The 19,484-nt window shown below is 40.8% G+C and overlaps 1 protein-coding gene across 1 annotated transcript; it reads right to left on the bottom strand.

Moving 5' to 3' along the window:
* Window positions 1–17,076: 17,076 nt before the first annotated feature.
* Window positions 17,077–19,093, bottom strand: LOC116141122 (G-type lectin S-receptor-like serine/threonine-protein kinase LECRK2). The gene is made up of 2 exons (XM_031426658.1): window positions 18,504–19,093; window positions 17,077–17,515 (listed from the first exon to the last, which is right to left on the bottom strand). The coding sequence occupies exons 1-2, from the start codon at window positions 19,091–19,093 to the stop codon at window positions 17,077–17,079; spliced, it is 1,029 nt and encodes a 342-aa protein (XP_031282518.1).
* Between the last annotated feature and the right edge of the window lie 391 nt (window positions 19,094–19,484).

Here is a 19,484-nt window from a genome sequence, read left to right as displayed (position 1 = left end):
TTATTTAAGCATGTTCATCTAGTTATATATACATATCCAAAAAATTTCTCAAATGACTCACTCACTCGTTTTTTTTTTTTTTTTTCTTGATTCTGCGGGCATGTTTAGCCACTGCCCAAAACAGTGGCACTGTAAGGATAGGCCAGTATATCACTGCAGGTGATAATTCACAACCATGGCTTTCCCTTTCCAGGGACTTTGCGCCCAGGTTTCACCAACTTGACAATAAGGATCTTTTCTTGCCTGCCAGATGGTATTACAAAATACCAGCAAAACCATAGTTTGGTACGCATCAGCAGATAACCTACATCAAGAGGATCAAAACTTCAACTAACTGCTGACTGAGGGTTGGCACTTGATGACCCTAATGGAAAAGAGATATGGAAATTATGGAAATTGTTGCGAACCTACCCAGATTTCTTACTCAATCACACACAAAATGCTAACACCAGATGTATTCAACAGTTCAATGTAAACATCATGTAAACATCCAGAATCACAGAGTATATATTGCATTGAAAAGTTCAGAATTACACTCAACTATGGACTATATCTCAACATCAGATCTACAAGAATTCAATTAACAAAACAATGGAAAACAATGGAAAACTGATATGCTGGACTTTGAGGGCCAGCTACCTCCCCTTCACTAACTTCTTTCTCAATCCCTTTTTCATCCTCTACTGCTCCCTTTTATTTATTTCCTTCCTTAATAGAATTTAACCCTCCACCACTTATCTTTCGCCACCTGTCCACTCTACTTTTTTCTTCTCTTCACACTCTTCACACTTTAGTTGCTTCCTTTATCACGGTTGATCTCCTGGTGCTTCTTCCCACGCCTCTTATTGTATACCAGCACTTCACGTATTGTATCAATACCCTCCCGAAGAAGAGCCACCTTGTCCTCAAGGTGGAATGAAGGGAATTGCAAATTCAGGGCGTCATACTCTTCCTAAGTATTCTCATGGTGGGGTAACCCCTTCCACTTAACTAGAACTTCCCTTTGACCATTGAGTAACCTGCGAAGCTTAAGCACCTCCTTTGGTTCGACAACTAAGACCAGGTCCTCATTCAATGAATCTGGAAGAGGCTGAATGTGTGGTGATGGAAAATTGGCTTTCTTGAGTTGGGACACATAAAACACATTATGGATACGGGCAGTATCTAGTAGGTCTAACTTGTAAGCTGCTGGTCCAATTTTCTCAAAGACTTGGAAAGGGCCATAAAACCGGGGACTTAGCTTTTCATTGCAGCGGGAAGCTAGGGATTTCAGACGGTAGGGCTGTAGCTTAAGATAGGCAAATTCTCCCACTTCAAACTGGACATCCCTTCTCTTCTCATTGGTAGAACTTTTTATGTGGTTTTGAGCTTTGTGCAAATTCTCCTTAAGTTCAAGTAAAATACTGTTGCAGGTCTGAATTTGATGATTGACTTCATCCATCGGAGAACTCTGGTCTGTGTATTTCAGCTAGGCTGGAGGTCTCTTCCGTATAAAGCTTTGAAAGGACTCATACCCGTGGAGCTGTTGTATGTAGTGTTGAACCAAAATTCAGCCCACAGAATCCAGTGAGGCCATTGTCGAGGCTGATTTCCCACAAAACAGTGGAGGTAAGTTTCCAAACACCTGTTAACAACCTCCGTTTGTCCATCCGTCTGCGGATGATAAGCTGAGCTCATATGAAGCTTAGTTCCAGCATGCTTGAACAATTCTCCCCAAAAATGGCTCATGAACACTCGATCGCAATCCCACACAATCGTCCTTGGAAACCTGTGGAGCTTTACTACATCTTTAATGAATGTTGTTGCCACCTCCTTTGCTGTATAAGGGTGCTTGAGTGTGAGAAAATGACTATATTTAGTGAGTCGGTCGACTAACACCAAGATAGTGTCCACATTGTGCACTTTTGGGAGTCCCACTATAAAATCCATGGAAATGTCTTCCCAAACCTGAACTGGAATAGGAAGAGGCTGCAATAATCCGGCTGGCCTCAATGCTTCATATTTATTTTGTTGACACACACTGCAAGAGTTCACATAAGTTTGGATGTCCTTCTTCATTCCATCCCAATAAAACACATTCATCAAGCGCTTGTAAGTTCTGAAAAATCCAGAGTGACCTCCAATCGGGGATGAGTGAAATTCATGCAAGAGTTTTTGAATATGAGGGCCTTGTTTCGGTACGACCAACCTGTTTTGATACATGAGGTGTCTGCCCATTAATTTGAAAGGAGGGTGGCAATAAGGGTCAACCATGAGCTACTGGGTGAGCTGCTGCAACTTGTCATCCTTTTGAATGGCATCTTCCAATTCATCTAACTCGCTGAAAAAGCCCATTGAAATGGCGTTATTCTCAACATTCTCAGGCCTCCGGGATAATGCATTAGCAGCCTTGTTCTCTGGCCCTGGTCGATACTGTATTTCAAATTGTAACCTGAGCAATTTTAACACCCATTTCTGCTGGTCTTCATTCAGCAACCTCTGTTCAGTAAGAAAATGGAGGATTTTCTGGTCAGTTCTGATAATAAAGAGTCGGCCTAGCAAATAATGTCTCCATTTCTGTACTGCCATCACAATAGCCATCAGTTCTCTTTTATAAACCGACTTGAGTTTCGAATTTGCTGACAGTCCTTTACTGAGAAATGCAAGAGGCCTCCCTTCCTGCAAGAGGCCTCCCTTCCTGCATTAAGACAACTCCCAAACCACACCCTGACGCATCAGTTTCAATGACAAACTGTTTAGAGAAATCAGGCATCCTTAACACAGGTACACTAGTCAGGGCAGATTTCAAGGCCTCAAATGCTTCTTGAGGTTGCTCACCCCACATGAATGAATCTTTTTTCAATAGATTAGTCAGGGGGAGTGCGATCTTACCATACCCTTTTACAAATCTTTTGTAGTACCCGGTCAGTCCTAGGAACCCTCTGAGTGTTTTAACATCTTTCGGGCGGGGCTATTCGACAATACTCTCAATTTTAGAGGGATCCACAACCAACCTGTTTGTTGAAATTAAATGGCCTAAATATTCTAATTGGGGTTGCCCGAAGAAACATTTTTTTTCGGTTGGCCACTAATTGATGTTCTAGCAGTTTCTGAAATGTGAGACTGAGGTGCTGCATGTGGTCGTCCATTGATTTGCTATACACAAGAATATCATTAAAAAAAAAAAAAAAAAAAACCGGGATAAACTTCTGAAGGTAAGGCCTAAATACCTCGTTCATCAAAGCTTGGAATGTGGATGGGGCATTGGTCAATCCGAAGGGCATAACCAGGAATTTGTAATGCACTTCATGAGTTCAGAAAGCCGTCTTGTGGGTATCCTCAGATCGCACTCTGATTTGGTGGTAGCCTAACTTTAAGTCTAGCTTGGAGAATACCTCGGCTCCCCCAAGTTCGTCAAATAACTCATCAATGGCTGGAATGGGAAACCTGTCGGGAATTGTCAGTTCGTTGAGAGCCCTATAATCTATACAAAACCTCTAGCCACCATCCTTCTTCTTAACCAACATAACCGGACTGGAAAAAGGGCTAATATAGGCTTAATAATCCCCAAAGCTAACATCTCCCCAATGATCTTCTCAATCTCGTTTTTCTGGTAATACGGATATCTATAAGGCCTAAGGTTTGGGGGTTGGGCATCTAGGGTTAATCGAATTGCATGATCCTAGGGTCTACTAGGGGACAATTCCGGCAGTGGCTTAAATACAGATTGGAATTTTTCTAACACTGGAAACAGCCTACTACTGACATTGGCTTCCTCATCTAACTGTTTTTGCAATTGTCCAAATTCAACCATGTGTCCAATTCCTTCATCTTCAACGTTTTGATCATGGCTTTCAAGGAGATCATTGTTTTACTAAGTGTTGGGTCCCCTATAAGTGTCACCGTTTCCTCACCCAACTTAAATTTCATTACCTGCTTCCTCCAATCCATCGTAGTCTCCCCTAATGTTTCCAACCAAGCCATGCCTAGGACTACATCTGCATTACTCATGTCAAAAGGGAAGAAATCTTGAATTATTTGCACCCTCTGGACTTCCAAACACACTGTCTTACACTTTCCCTCACTCCGTACCTTATACCCATCTCTAACTCGCACCCCAAACGCTTGTGTTTGTTCTACAACAATACCCAACTTCTCTACAATCTTTCTGCTAATGAAATTGTGGGAAGCCCTACTGTCAATCAAAATGATAACCTGCTGACCCTTAATACTTCCCTTCAACTTCATCGTTTTTGGATCATTTATCCCAACCACAGAGCTAAGGGAAAGTTCAACATTACCTTGGGTTTGTTCTTCTGTCGCTCCTTCACTGACTTCCACTTCACCTGGATCCAGATCTTCCTCTTCTTCATCAACGAGGATGACTTGAAACTAGTTTTCACCACACTTATGGCCAAAGAAATATTTCCCATCACACTTGAAGCACAACCCTTTTTCTCTTTTTTGCTGGATCTCAGCCTCCATCATTTTTCGAAAAAGGAAATCTCGCCGCGGTGGAGGAGCTCTGTTGAATGATTAGAAGGTGGTTGAGGTGTATTCATGGGGAGAAAAACTCATCGATGAACTCACGGTAGCTCTTTCTGCATTTCGTCGCCGCAAATTTGAATGTGAATTTCATTTTAGGGATTCAGTCGAATTTGGGAATTTGAGTGAATTAGCGGGTTGGGTTACAATCGGGCTAAAGCTTCTGGATCCAAGGTTACTTGACCCAACGTTATAACCAAGCAGATTCCACCTGTTAGCTCTTGCTGGACCATTCTTTGCCTCCTCTAAAGCCCAGTTACGTTCCTCCACTCTATGGGCTCTCTCTATGGTTTGAAGAAGTGAGTTGGGTTGGATCAGCGTTAATTCGGCTCGAATCTCTACTTTAAGTCCATTAAAAAACGCAGCGTTCAATATTTCTTCCTTCTCCTCCACCAACAACGCAGCCACAACTTCAAACCTGTGTCTATACTCTGCAACTGTGCTAGTTTGTTTCATAGCCATGAGAGTCTCGTAAGGATTACTCTTTTGAGATCCACCGAATCTCTGAATTAAGGTGAGTTTGAACGATGGCCACGAATTAACAGGTGCTCTGACCTCCATCCATTGATACCAGTTAATGGCTTCCTCTTCCAAACACACTACTGCAGTTATGAGTTTCCCCTGATCAGGAATTCCATTCAAACTGAAGTACCTCTCAATTCTAAAAATCCACCCGTATGGATCCTCACCTACAAAAATGGGTAACTCTAGTTTACGTCCTCCTACCTCACTCTGGTTTTGTCCCAAACTTCCTGATCCACTGGCTCTATTTTGGTTTTCCCCATCCTGATTTCTCACGTTCCTGGATGATGTTTGTTCACCTCGTCCAGCTTCTTCTTCATCTTTTCTTCTCATCCAGCTTTGTATCTCTACCATGCATTAACGAATCATTCCTATATCAACCCCCAATTTCGTCACTTCTCTTTCCACATTATCTAGTCTAGATTCCATTCTTGCTGCAACCATTACCCACATGCCTGCTCTGATACCAATTTGTTGCGAACCTACCCAGATTTCTTACTCAATCACACACAAAATGCTAACACCAGATGTATTCAACAGTTCAATGTAAACATCATGTAAACATCCAGAATCACAGAGTATATATTGCATTGAAAATTCAGAATTACACTCAACTATGGACTATATCTCAACATCAAATCTACAAGAATTCAATTAACAAAACAATGGAAAACAATGGAAAACTGATATGCTGGACTTCGAGGGCCAGCTACCTCCCCTTCACTAACTTCTTTCTCAATCCCTTTTTCATCCTCTACTGCTCCCTTTTATTTATTTCCTTCCTTAACAGAATTTAACCCTCCACCACTTATCTTTCGCCACCTGTCCACTCCACTTTTTTCTTCTCTTCACACTCTTCACACTTTAGTTGCTTCCTTTATCACGGTTGATCTCCTGGTGCTTCTTCCCACGCCTCTTATTGTATACCAACACTTCACGTGTTGTATCAAAAATCTGATATCAGTGAAAGTGAAGATAATTTTGTTTTTATAAATAATACAGGAAACTTTTTGATAGCAAATACAAATTCAGAAAAGTTACTGTAGAGCTTGGATCACCCTACTGATACTTTGCTCCTTGGACAGATATTAGAAGGTAATTGGATTCTGTCTTCTAGACAGAAGGAAAATGATTTCACCAGAGGAAGTTTCCAATTTCGTTTGCTCCATGATGGAAATGCTGTGCTTATTACTATAAACTTGCCAAGTGGCTTTGCTTATGAAGCCTACTTTTAGAGCAACACATTTGATGTTAACAGGTCTAATGCTAGTTCCCAAGTAGTCTTCAACGAGTCAGGCTACTTTGTATGTTTTGAGAGAAAACAAACAAAGAGTCACTCTCACACTAGGAACAGTTCTTTGGGCTAAAGATTATTATCATAGAGAAACTCTTAATTCTGATGGTGTTTTTATACTATATTCTGATGAAACCTGACAGCAAAGAATAAGCAAACAACAATTACAGTGAAGCCAGACAGCAATTACAGTTCACGTGTTTGACAGAGAAAAAGGAGTGCACAAAATTTAACCACTGAATGATACTGGAATTAATTGAGAAAAGTTGATAACACTTGATAACTGATAACAAGACAGAATGAAAATGTGTTTTACAACACTTGATTACAATGACTAAAACTGGAAATAACAAAAAAGAAAATGGACTCTAAGCACTATTGACTTCGAGGGTCAGATCCTTCTAATTTTATCTCACTAATTCTCCATGCTCCAGCATGTCAACTGTTCCCCTTTTTATACTTGCTTCCAGCTTCCTTTTGTAACAAACCAGCACACCTATCGTTTCCTCATTGTGCCAACCAGCTAACATTCACTTGTCACCTTTCCATTGTGCCAGGCCCATAACCAATTCTTCACACCTGTAAGCTTTTCATTGTGCTAGCCCTTGCATTTTCCTTGCTGCCATCTGTCCCCAATTGGTTATGCAAGTTGTTGTGCGAATTTTCCTTGCTGCCATCTGTCCCTAATTGGTTATGCAGGTTGTTATGCAAATTTGTCACTTGTCCAACCTTTCCTCTTCCCTTGTGCTTGGTTCTAATGAACCATTTGGTTACAGGAGGTCCATCAATACCCTCCCCAAGGAGTGCCACCTTGTCCTCAAGGTGAAAAGATGGAAATTGGTGGCGAATATTGTCGTAGGCTTCCCAAGTGTTGTCACATGCGGGTAAGATCTTCCATTTGATTAGCACTTCAGAACTACCATTTAACAGGCGTCATTGTTTTAAGACCTCCTCAGGTTCAACTTGCAATATTAGATTGCGGTCAAGGATGTCGGGAAGGGGTTGCGGGGCAATAGGGTGGGAGGTGGCTTTCTTCAGTTAGGAGACATGGAAGACGTCATGTATGCGGGCTGTAGAGGGAAGATTAATGCAATAGGCTACCTGCCCAACTTTTTCGCTAATTTTATAAGGACCATAAAATCTAGGGCTGAGTTTTTCATTGACTATACGTGCCAAGGATTTGAGGCGATAGGGTTAGATTTTTAGGTAAACTATGTCCCCTACCTCATAATGAATTTCTTGCCTATGGCCATCTGCATAACGCTTCATGCTTTCCTAGGCTTTAGACAAGTTGGCTTTTAATTCTTCCAAAATGATGTTTTGTTCCTTTAATTGCTGGTCGACCTCATTAACGGTAGAAGTATTTTCAGCATATTTGAGGAGGATGGGAGGGTCTCGACCATATAGGGCTCGAAAGGGGGTCATACCAGAGGAGCGATTGTAGGTGGTATTGAACCAGTATTCCACCAATGCCAACCATTTGGGCCAATGTTGTGGTTGGGGTCCTGCAAAACAGTGCAAATAAGTTTCTACGCAATGGTTCACAACCTTTATTTTTTCATCTGTCTGTGGGTGGTAAGCGGTGCTCATATGTAGTTGTGTGCCCGATTGCTTGAACAGATCTCTCCAAAAGATACTCATGAATACGCGATCTCGATCCGAAATTATTGTGCAAGGGAACCCATTTAACCGAACTATCTCTTGGAGGAATATGTCAGCGACGTCCTTAGTGGTGTAGGGATGCTGCAAAGGAAGGAAGTGATTGTACTTGGTGAGGCAATCCACAACTATTAAAATAGTATCTACCCGATGAGCCATTGGGAGACTAACTATGAAGTCCATGGAAATGTCTTCCCAAACTTGGGAGGGAATAGGAAGTGGTTGTAACAGTTCGGCTGGTTGGAGAGCTTCATAGTTATTTTGTTGGCAGGTAAGGCAAGCTTTGACAAAAGCCTGGATGTCGCGTTTCATTCCTTCCCAATACACTATATTTGCAAGCCATTTGTAGGTGCGGAGGAACCCGAAGTGACCCCCTAGAGGAGATGAGTGGAACTCTTATAGAAGTTGTTGGGTCTGAGGGTTGGATTGCGGAAGCACTAGGCGGTTGTCGTGGTACAGTTGGTGCCCAATGAGCTTAAAATACGGATGACTGTCGGGATCCAGAATCAAATCTTGGCAAATTTTCCTCAACTTAGTGTCTTGTTGAATGATCTCCTCCCATTCTTCTCTTTTGGAAAAAAAACAGACAGACAAGGCTTGGTACTCTATTGGTTCCTCTCGTCTGGATAAGGCATCTACTGCCTTGTTTTCTAATCTTGGCTTATACTGTATTTCATAACTGAGCCCTAACAACTTGATAATCCATTTTTCCTGTTCCTCCCTGTGTAAGCACTGCTCATTCAAATAGTGTAAACTGCGTTGATCGGTCCGAATGATGAAATGTCTTCCTAACAAATAGTGTCACCACTTTTGTACGGCCAATACAATGGCCATTAACTCCCTTTGTACACTGATTTTAACCTCGATCGTGTAGAGAGTCCTTGGCTGAGAAATGCTATGGGTCGACCCTCCTGCATAAGAATAGCTCCAATTCCCTACCCTGAGGCATCTGTCTAAATAACAAAGGTCTTATCGAAGTTAGGCATGGCTAAGACCGGTACAGTGGTCATGGCGTGTTTGAGTGTTTTGAAGGCTATTTGAGACGATTCTGTCCATGCGAAGGAATCCTTGGGGAGGGTATTGATGGACCTTCTGCAACTAAATAGTTCGTTAGAACTAAGCACAAGGGAAGAGGCAAGGTTGGACAAGTGACAAATTTGCACAACAATATGCATAACCAATTAGGGACAAATGGCAGCAAGGAAAATTCGCACAACAACTTACATAACCAATTGGGGACAGATGGCAGCAAGGAAAATACAAGGGTTGGCACAATGAAAGCCTGACAGGTGTGAAGAATTGGTTATGGGGCTGGCACAATGGAAAGGTGACAAGTGTATGTTAGCTGGTTGGCACAATGAGGAAACGACAGGTGTGTTGGTTTGTTACAAAAGGAAGCTGAAAGCAAGTATAAAAAGGGGAACAGTTGACGTGCTGGAGCATGGAGAATTAGTGAGATAAAATTAGGAGGATCTGACCCTCGAAGTCAGTAGTGCTTAGAGTCCACTTTCTTTTTCCACGATATCCATCCTGGCTTCCATCCTTGTACCAACCATAACCCACCTCACCATGCTCTGATACCAATTGATGAAACCGGAAAGCAAAGAATCAGCAAACAACAATTACAGTGAAACCAGACAGTAAAGAATCAGTAGACAGCAATTACAGTTCACGTGTTTGATAGAGAAAAATGAGTGCACAAAATGTAACCACTGACTGATACTGGAATTAATTGAGAAAAGTTGATAACATTTGATAACTGATGACAAGACAGAATGAAAATGTGTTTTACAACACTTGATTACAATGACTAAAACTGGAAATAACGAAAAAGAAAATGGACTCTAAGCACTACTGCCTTTGCTGGTCGGATCCTCCTAATTTTATCTCACTAATTCTCCATGCTCTAGCAAGTCAACTGTTCCCCTTTTTATACTTGCTTCCAGCTTCCTTTTGTAACAAACCAGCACACCTGTCGTTTCTTCATTGTGCCAACCAGCTAACATACACTTGTCACCTTTCCATTGTGCCAGCCCCATAACCAATTCTTCACACCTGTCAGCCTTTCATTGTGCCAGCCCTTGCATTTTCCTTGCTGCCATCTGTCCCCAATTGGTTATGCAAGTTGTTGTGCGAATTTTCCTTGCTGCCATCTGTCCCCAATTGGTTATGCAGGTTGTTGTGCGAATTTTTCACTTGTCCAGCCTTGCCTCTTCCTTTGTGCTTGGTTCTAACTAACCATTTGGTTACATGAGGTCCATCACATTCTCACCCCAAGAAAATTGGAAATAGTACTTGGTCAGTTGTTAGTACAGTGCCAGAGAATATTTGTATTAAAAGTGATATTCAGAAAGGATTGGGCAGTGGAGTTTGTGGGTTTAACAGCATCTGCACTCTCAGTGCAACCAAAAGACCAGTTTGTGAGTGGCAAAAAAGGTTTTCTTTACTTGATCCAAACGACACTTATGGAGCTGCAAACCAGATTTCAGTTATGGTTGTGCAGAAGATAGGCTGAAACCTGAAGAAGATCTCTATTATATTGAAGAACTAAAAGGCACAGATTGGCCGACATCTGATTATGAGCAGCTTAAACCTTCTGTTAGAGAGGAATGTGTATCATCTTGCTTAAAGGACTGTCTGTGTTCTGCAGCCGTTGTTGGAAGAAGAAATTAGCACTCTCTTATGGGAAGTTGGACCCTACTCATAATGGAGTAGCTTTCCTTAAAATTAGGAAAGGCAAAGCGAATGGAGATCAGGAAAAGGATATATTCGTCCTGGTTGGATCTGTACTCTTAGGCAGCTCTGTGTTTGTCAACTTAATTTTAATTGTTGCAAGTTTCCTTGGCTTTCTAGTAATTAATCCCAAAAAACCCGCAAGACCTAACCAAGATGAAGGTGTTTCACATGTGAACTTGTATTCTTTACTTACAAGGAGCTTGTATTGCCACTCATAGATTCAAAGAAGAACTTGGAAGGGGAGCCTATGGCATTGTTTACAAAGGGTTCATGGACATTGGTTGTAATTTTGTTGCTGTGAAGAAGTTGGATAGAGTATTTCAAAATAGTGAAAAGGAATTCAAAGCTGAAGTGAATGCAGTTGGCCAGACACATCATAAGAATCTTGTTAGATTTCTCGGCTTCTATGACAAAGGACAACATTAGCTAATTGTATATGAGGTTTTGAGCAATGGCACCTTGGCTAACTTCCTCTTTGGAGACCGTAAACCAAACTGGAAACTGAGGACGGAGATTGCTATAGGGATTGCTAGAGGGCCATTGTATCTTCATGAAGAGTGCTTCACCCACATCATCCATTTCGATATAAAGCCTCAAAACATACTTCTTGATGATGATTACAATGCTAGGATATCCTACTCTGGATTGCAAAGCTTTTACAATGGATCAGAGTCATACTAGTACTACCAGTAGAGGAACAAAAGGGTATGTTGCATCTATGTTGGTATTTGGCAGGAGAACTCTAAGAAAGAAAGGAAAGGAAAATTCTGAAAATGAACTGCTTTTTTCATTATACTGTAACTTGTAATATATACATAGCAAAGCTTACTGTTTTACCAACTACAACAACCATTCAGACTTTAAAATTTAAAAAACAAAGTTAGCAACTTAATACAAGTTTATCTTACACTGATTACACCTGAACATGTCACAAAATTAACAACTCCAGTAGCTTCAATTTCGGTAGAAAAGAGGGAATACACCTACTGCTTGGTACCAAAAAACTTATTCAAAAACAAACTAACTTAACTGAATTTTCCAGCAAATTATCAATGCTTCAACACTCCTCCTTGATAATTTTGCTAGAAACACCAAGTCTGATCCTAAAGCTTTCAAACTTGGTTTTAGATAATCCCTTAGTTAGGATATCAGCCACTTGATTATCACCATTGTAGTGGACCACTTTCACTTCTCCTTCCTGCTCAGCTCCTCTCACTACATAGAACTTGATCTTTATGTGTTTAGTTCTCCCATGATGGACTGGATTCTTAGCCATAGCCACAGCTGATTGATTACCACACATTATCACAGTAGGATGCTTCTGTTTCAGCTTCAAATCTTCTAGGATTTTTCTCAGCTAGACAGCCTGATTCACAGTAGCTGCAGCTGAAATTTACTCTGCCTCTGCTGTGGATTGTGCAATCGTTTCTTGTTTCTTCGACATCCAGCAGATTGCACCATGATTCAGGAAGAAAGTATACCCTAAAGTGCTCTTCATGTCCTCCACTGAACCACCTCAGTCACTATCTGAAAATCCGATTAAACTAAAATCTCCTGACCTCCTGTACCACACTCCAAAGCTGGTTCTCCCTTTCACATAGCTGAGCACTCTTTTTGTAGCTCTAAAATGTGTTTCTTTGGGCTGATTCATAAACCTGGACAGTAGGCTAGTTGCAAACATGATGTCTGGCCTAGTTGCTGTAAGATATAACAAACAACCAACCAAGCTTCTGTACTGTCCCTCATCAACACTTTCTGCATTTTCATCTTTTAACAGCTTTATATTTGGAACCAGAGGCACATCCACTGGCTTGCAATTTTCCATATTGAACTTCTTCAACACTTCAATTGCATACTTTTCTGATTAACAAAAATCCCAGCTGAACTTTGATGAACCTGCATTCCAAGAAAGTAAGCCATTTCTCCTAAATCTGTCATCTCAAACTCATCAAACACGGACCTCTTGAATTCTTCAAGCTGAGTTTGCTTACTCCCTGTTACAAGTAGATCATCAACATACAAGGAAATGATCATAATGTCTTCATCAATCTTCCTAACATACAATGTATGTTCATTTGGACTTCTTACAAAATCTAAATTCAGCAAGTGATCATTTATTCTGCTATACCAGGCCCTATGTGCCTGTTTTAGGCCATACAAGGCCTTTCTTAGGAGATACACTTTGTCTTCCTTTCCCTTGACTTTATACCCTTCCGGTTGCTCAATATATATCTCCTCATTCAGCCATCCATTTAGGAAGGCAGATTTGATGTCCAACTGAAATATTTTCCATGAGAATTGGGCTGCCACTACAAGTAGTAGCTGGATTGTGTCATGCCTTGCAACTGGTGCAAAGATATCTAGAAAATCAACTCCATACCGCTGAGCAAAGCCTTTGACAACCAGCCTTGCTTTGTGCTTAAGGATTGAACCATCTGGATTGAGCTTCTTCTAGAAAATCCATTTAACTTGGATCACTTTTCTGTTGTGATGTCTGTCTACCAAGTTCCAAGTTTGATTCTTTTCAATCATTGCAAGCTCCTCCTTCATGGCCACTCTCCACACCTCTGATTTTGCAGCCTCAAGGTAACATGTTGGCTCAAGTGAGGCCATGTTGCATCTCTCATAAACCTCAGCTAAAGGTTTGGTACCGCTAATTGAAATGTCATCTTCCAGATCACTCTCAACATCATCAAAAATCTGCTCATATATAGCTTCTGTCTAGCCTGGTTTTGTCTCTACATCAGGTTTGTTTTCTTCCCAATTGCATACTCCATCCTCATCAATCTTGACATCCCTGGAAATCTGAATTTTTCTGGTTTAACATATACCCTATAGGCTTTAGATTGACTACTATAGCCTATAAAAAGGCAAATTAAGGTCTTTTCATCCAGTTTGGATCTTTTCATTACTGGAACCAAAATGTAGCATACACTTCCAAATATTGTTAACCTATCTACTGCTGGTTTAACTCCATACTATGCTTCATAGGGTGTTTTGCTATCCAAGGCTTTTGTGGGAAGCCTATTGAGCAGAAAAATTGCTGTATTAACAACTTCTGCCCAAAATTTCTTTGGCAATCTCTTCTCAGCTACCATGCATCTAGCCATCTCTACAACTGACCTATTTTTCCTCTCACTGACTCCATTTTGCTGTGGAGTATAGGGGCTGCTATATTGGTGCTTAATTCCAGCATCTTTGTACGCTTGCTCAAACTCTTGAGAAGTGTACTCTGTACCATTATCACTTCTCAGGATCTTTATGGTTTTTTCTGCCTGATTTTCCACCAGTAGCTTGAACTGTTTGAATACACCAGCAACCTCTCCTTTTTGCTTCAAAAAATACACCCAACACATCCTAGAATTGTCATCAATAAATAGCACAAAGTATCTACTTCCATTCAAGGACAAGGTTTCCATAGGACCACATACATCCGTATGATGAGTTGCAGTTTTTCAGCTACTCTCCAGGTTTGGTTTGCAGGGAAGGATTGCCTACTTAACTTGCCAAGTTGACAAGCTTGGCATATGGTATCACTCTCCTCTAATTCTGGCAGGTTATGGTGCAGCTTCTTAGTCTGAATTTCTTTGAGACCTTGGTAATGAACATGACCAAGTCTCTTATGCCATTTCACAAATTCATCTACCTTTACATTGCAGGCCCTATCTTCAGTTTAATGGAAAAGCTTTTTCCCACCATTTTCATTCTCATTAACTCACACCCCTTACTGTCTAAAATTTGATGGATTTGATTTTCAAAATGTAAAAAATAATGGTTTTCTAACATTTGTCCTACACTTAGGAGACTTTGAGTAATTTCGGGTGCATAGAGTACATTTGAGACGAGTTTTGTACCTGTGGAAGTTTAGATTGCAATATCTCCCTTCCTTTTTGCTTCAACATAATCACCATTTGCAACTTTAATCCTGGACCGATGTGCTGAGTTTAATCTCACAAAATCCTGCAAATATGGTGTCATATGGTTTGTACACCCACTATCAACCAGCCAGCCATCATAGCATGTTGGTGGTGCACTGCAGGAGGCCATAAACAGCTGTTCTGCTCCTTGTTCAGGTTGTTGGTTCTCTATCACTTGAGCTTGCTGCTGGGGCTGCTCTCCCTTGCTCTTGCACACCCTCTCTATATGGCCAAACTGTTTATAAGCTTTGCATCGTATTCCTGGCCTAAACCAGCACCTTTTTTCAGAGTGCCCCTTCCTTTTACAGTGGGAACAAGGTGGATATTCTTTCATCCCACCTGGTTTTCCCCATTGGCCATTGCTCCTTTCTTTCCCTTTCTTCTCACTGGCATACCTCCTGTTATTCTCTTGAACTGGTTTGGTTTTGTGAGTTGCCATCATTGCACCCTCACCTACATCTTCTTGCCTTAAGAGCCTTTTTTGCTCTTGTGCTTGCAGTGCATGAACCAGCTCTGTGAGTGTAACCTGTCCCATGTCTCTTGAGTCCTCCAAAGATGAGATTTTGGACTCAAATCTTTCGGGTAGGCTAACCAAGACTTTCTCCCCCACTCTCCTATCAGTCAACTCCACTCCCAACAGTCTTATCTTGTTTACAACACCCATCAACCTGTCAACATAGTCCTTGACCTTCTTTGATTTTTGCATCCTCTGCATCTCAAATTCTTTCCTTAAATTGAGCACCTGCATGTTCCTTGTTGTGGTGCTACCCATGTACTCCTCTCTCAGCTTATCCCATGCCTCTTTTGGAGTCTCGTATGCCATGATCCTTATGAATACAAGGTCTGTTACAACAGCATGAATGTGGGAGAGAGCTCTTGGTGCTTTGGTTGTTTCTTCCTCATGCAATCTCATTTGATTCAGGGTAGGATTTTGTCCTAATGGAGGTGGTTGCTTGTTTTTTTCCACATACTGCCACAGCCCTTGACCCCGAAGGAAAGCCTTCATCTTTATAGCCCATATGTGGTAGTGTTCCCCATTGAATACTGGAGGTGACATCAAGGCTGATTGAGTAGCCATTGTTTCAAGTTTTGTGTCTGACGCAGGGTGAACAAGAGTGCAGATGCAGGTTGTTTTGGGCTGAAAATAGGAGGTGTTCTTGAGTTGAGGTTGATGACTGAATGTAAGAGAGATTTCAGGTTGTTTTGGTCATTATACTATAACTTGTAATATATACATAGCAAATCTTACTATTTTACCAACTACAACAACCATTCAGACTTTAAAATTTAAAAAACAAAGTTGGCAACTTAATACAAGCTTATCTTACGCTGATTACACCTAAACATGTCACAAAATTAACAACTCCAGTAGCTTCAATTTCGGCAGAAAAGAGGGAATGCACCTGCTGCTTGGTACCAAAAAACTCATTAAAAAACAAACTAACTTAACTGAATTTTCCAGCAAATTATCAATGCTTCAACAATCTGAATGGTTCAGGCATTCCCAGTTACTGTAAAGTTTGATTAGTACAGTTTTGGTGTGGTTCTTTTAGAGATCATTTGCCTTAGAAGGTGTGTAGATAAGGAAGTGAGCACACTGGATAAAGCAATTCTGACATATTGGACTTATGAATGTTATCCAGAAGGCGCATCAGGTGATCTGGTACAAAATGGCTTGGAGGCCATGAATGATATCAATAAGCTGCAGAGGTTTTGATGGTTGCAGTTTGGTGCATTCAAGAAAACCCATCTCTTCGGCCAACCAAGAGGAAGGTCATGCAGATGCTCGAAGGAGTTATTGAAGTACCTATTCCCCCATGTCCATGGCTCTTCAAAGCAACAAGCTTAAACTAGCTTGGCAGAACTACTTGCTCTCACCCAGTGCTAGTGTTTCATTTGTGTGCGAGCTTTCATGAGGTCTAAGGTGAGAAATTTGTCGTTAATCAAGCTTAACTAAATGTAGCAAGTTATATATCAACATGTGTTCTAAATTCAAGTTTTATATGCAAACAAATGATACTTTGTTAAAAGAAAACATTTCCAGAACTACTTGCTCTCACCCAGTGCTAGTGTTTCATTTGTGTGCGAGCTTCCATGAGGTCTAAGGTGAGAAATTTGTCGTTAATCAAGCTTAACTAAATGTAGCAAGTTATATATCAATATGTATTCTAAATTCAAGTTTTATATGCAAACAAATGATACTTTGTTAAAAGAAAACATTTCCAAATAGAAAGAGACATGTTATATATACACAGTTCACAATCGAGATTTACTTCCTATAAGATACTGTAAATCAGAGTATTAAGACATGCCTGTAAATTAATTAGAAAAATATTGCTTGCGTTATCTGGCTTACAGGTCAATATTATTGATACCTAAACATGCAAAATCACCTGATAACATGAGCTTAAACTGAAAAGGTGATTATATAGAACTGAAAATTGAGGATGGATCTGGCGAAATAGAGACTTCAACTGTTCCTTCCATCATCTGAGAAACTTTCTTCATGGAAAGCCTCAGTGATGGATCCTCCTGTATGCACCAGATTGCGATCATCACAAACTTTTCTACCCTCTTCATGTCTTCCATTGTCTCTTCATCATTCTCCACTAACAAGTCTAATTTCCCTTCTTTAAAGCAGTCATATGACCAATCTGCAAGTACTTTTTGACATTCTTCCTCAGCATTGGTGTCAAAGTTCCTTCTGTAGCAGACAAGCTCGAGCAGTAGAATTCCAAAGCTATATACATCAACTTTAGATGTGATGGGCAGGTTTTTGAACCATTCTGGGGCAACATACCCCTTGGTTCCTCTTATTTTAGTTGTGGTGTGAGTCTGGTCAACCTTCAACAGCTTGGCCAATCTGAAATCAGAAATTCGTGCTGTGAGAAAGTCGTCTAGCAGAATATTTTGAGGCTTGATATCGTAATGAATGATTGGATTGATGCACTCCTCGTGCAAGTAAAGCAACCCTCAGGCAGTTCCAGAAGCAACCTGTATCCTTTTATACCAATTGGGTTTTGAGTTCTCAAACAGAAAGTCTGCTAAACAGCCATTGCTCATATATTCATACACAAGAAGGCGGTGTTGCCCCTTGTTGCAGAATCCCAGAAGCTACACTAAATTCTTGTGGTTCGTTCGCCCAAGTGCAGAAATTTCAGCTGTAAATTATTCTTTACCTTCACCCACTATCGTGTTCAAGTTCAACTTCTTGACTGCAACCAATTTTTGGTTGTCACTTGCTAAAACTCCTTTGTAAACAGTTCCAAAAGCACCGCTGCCAAGCTTTTCCTTGAATTCCTCTGTAACTTTCACTAGTTCTTTGTAAGTGCAGGTTTATGGCTGGCATGCCTTTCTCTGGATGAACTATTTTTAGCTTCCTTCGATTCAAGTGGTAGCATAAAATGCAGGTTGCTAGCAGCAAGATCAGATTAAGAAAGGCTGAGCTACCTAATAGTGCTAATAAAATGTATATCAATGTTGAATTTTCCTTTTTCTTTGAACCTAGACTTGAAGAAGTGAAGTAATCTTTCCTTACTTTTATCAAGGCTTTGCCTTCGATGCTCGGATCAAACATTCCATTCGACAAAGGAACTCTCTTCTTCTAGCATTCTTCATTTCTATAAATGACAGCATCACAAAAACAGTCACTCAAGCAAACCTGTCTACACCAGTCCTCACTCACTGCTTCATAATGTTCATAATCATTTAGAGGCCAGTCTGTGTTGAGCATCTCTTTGAGTTAAAAAAGATTTATTTCTTTAGATGCTTTTTCACAACTCTGTGGAGCAAAATTTTGCTAGCATCCCTTCATCACATCATCTGGATCCGCGAAGGTATGAGGAGCGCACTGGCAAATCTTTTGTGAATCCTCTCCCAAACAACAATAACTATTTAACCCACAAGCTCCACTACCAGTATCTCCTCTAATCCTCAGACATATATTTGATGGAATAAAGAAAATTGTGGACCAACGAATAGGCCACCTCCCACCACTTGCAGCAAGGCTCTTCGGGTAGATATATCGCCTGAAAACTCCATCACTATCAACAATTGCTCTCTGGTAAAAGTCTTGTGTCGATGCTGCACTTGATGATACCATATTGAGTATGCTTCCATTCCTTGCTATAACGTATATATACCCAGACTGATTGAAAATCAACTGGAAGCCATTACCTATAGTAGAATCTTGAGTAGACCAATAAGGAAAATTTGGTGTATCAAGTGGGAATTTTGTGGTGAGTAATAGGAGATTTCCATCATTTTGTAGGTGGAACATAAATCTTCCAATTGAAAAATTTGTTTCCGAGATAGAAGCGTAGAGTTTCTTGTCTTGATTCATTATCTGTGTGGGAAGAATTGTGTCTGTTGCATTATCAAAACTCTCCCACAAATTGGCTGAATCTTGGCTTGCCAGAACAAAGTTCCCGGTGTCAAGCATTGCTGCATAGGCAACTGCCGTAGCACCAGGTTCAGCAACTTGCATCTGCTTTCCAGTGGAATCACTGAGAATAAAGTTGCCATCTGTGGTAAGTTCAACTTTTGATCCTCTTTGCACATAATTATCTCTATTGGCTGACCAGACAATGGTTCTTTCAGGTATCTTGTTAAACCAGATGGCTAGTAAGAAGCCCTGATTCTCAATTTCTCTGAAACCAACAGCAAAATCACCAGATGGCGATAACCAGGAAGGCGAGGCAGAGTCATCATCAGTCGCAGTGAGAGATGAGCCCAATGATACATTTCTATAGCTTTGAGCACCACATGAAATTGGCAATAACAGAAGAATCAAAGTGTAGAAATGACATAGAAGCACAGGAGCCATATATGTA

This window comes from Pistacia vera, unplaced genomic scaffold, assembly GCF_008641045.1.
Source record: "Pistacia vera cultivar Batoury unplaced genomic scaffold, PisVer_v2 Contig393, whole genome shotgun sequence".
Lineage (NCBI taxonomy): Eukaryota > Viridiplantae > Streptophyta > Magnoliopsida > Sapindales > Anacardiaceae > Pistacia > Pistacia vera.
This window is presented reverse-complemented; position numbering and strand designations above follow the sequence as displayed.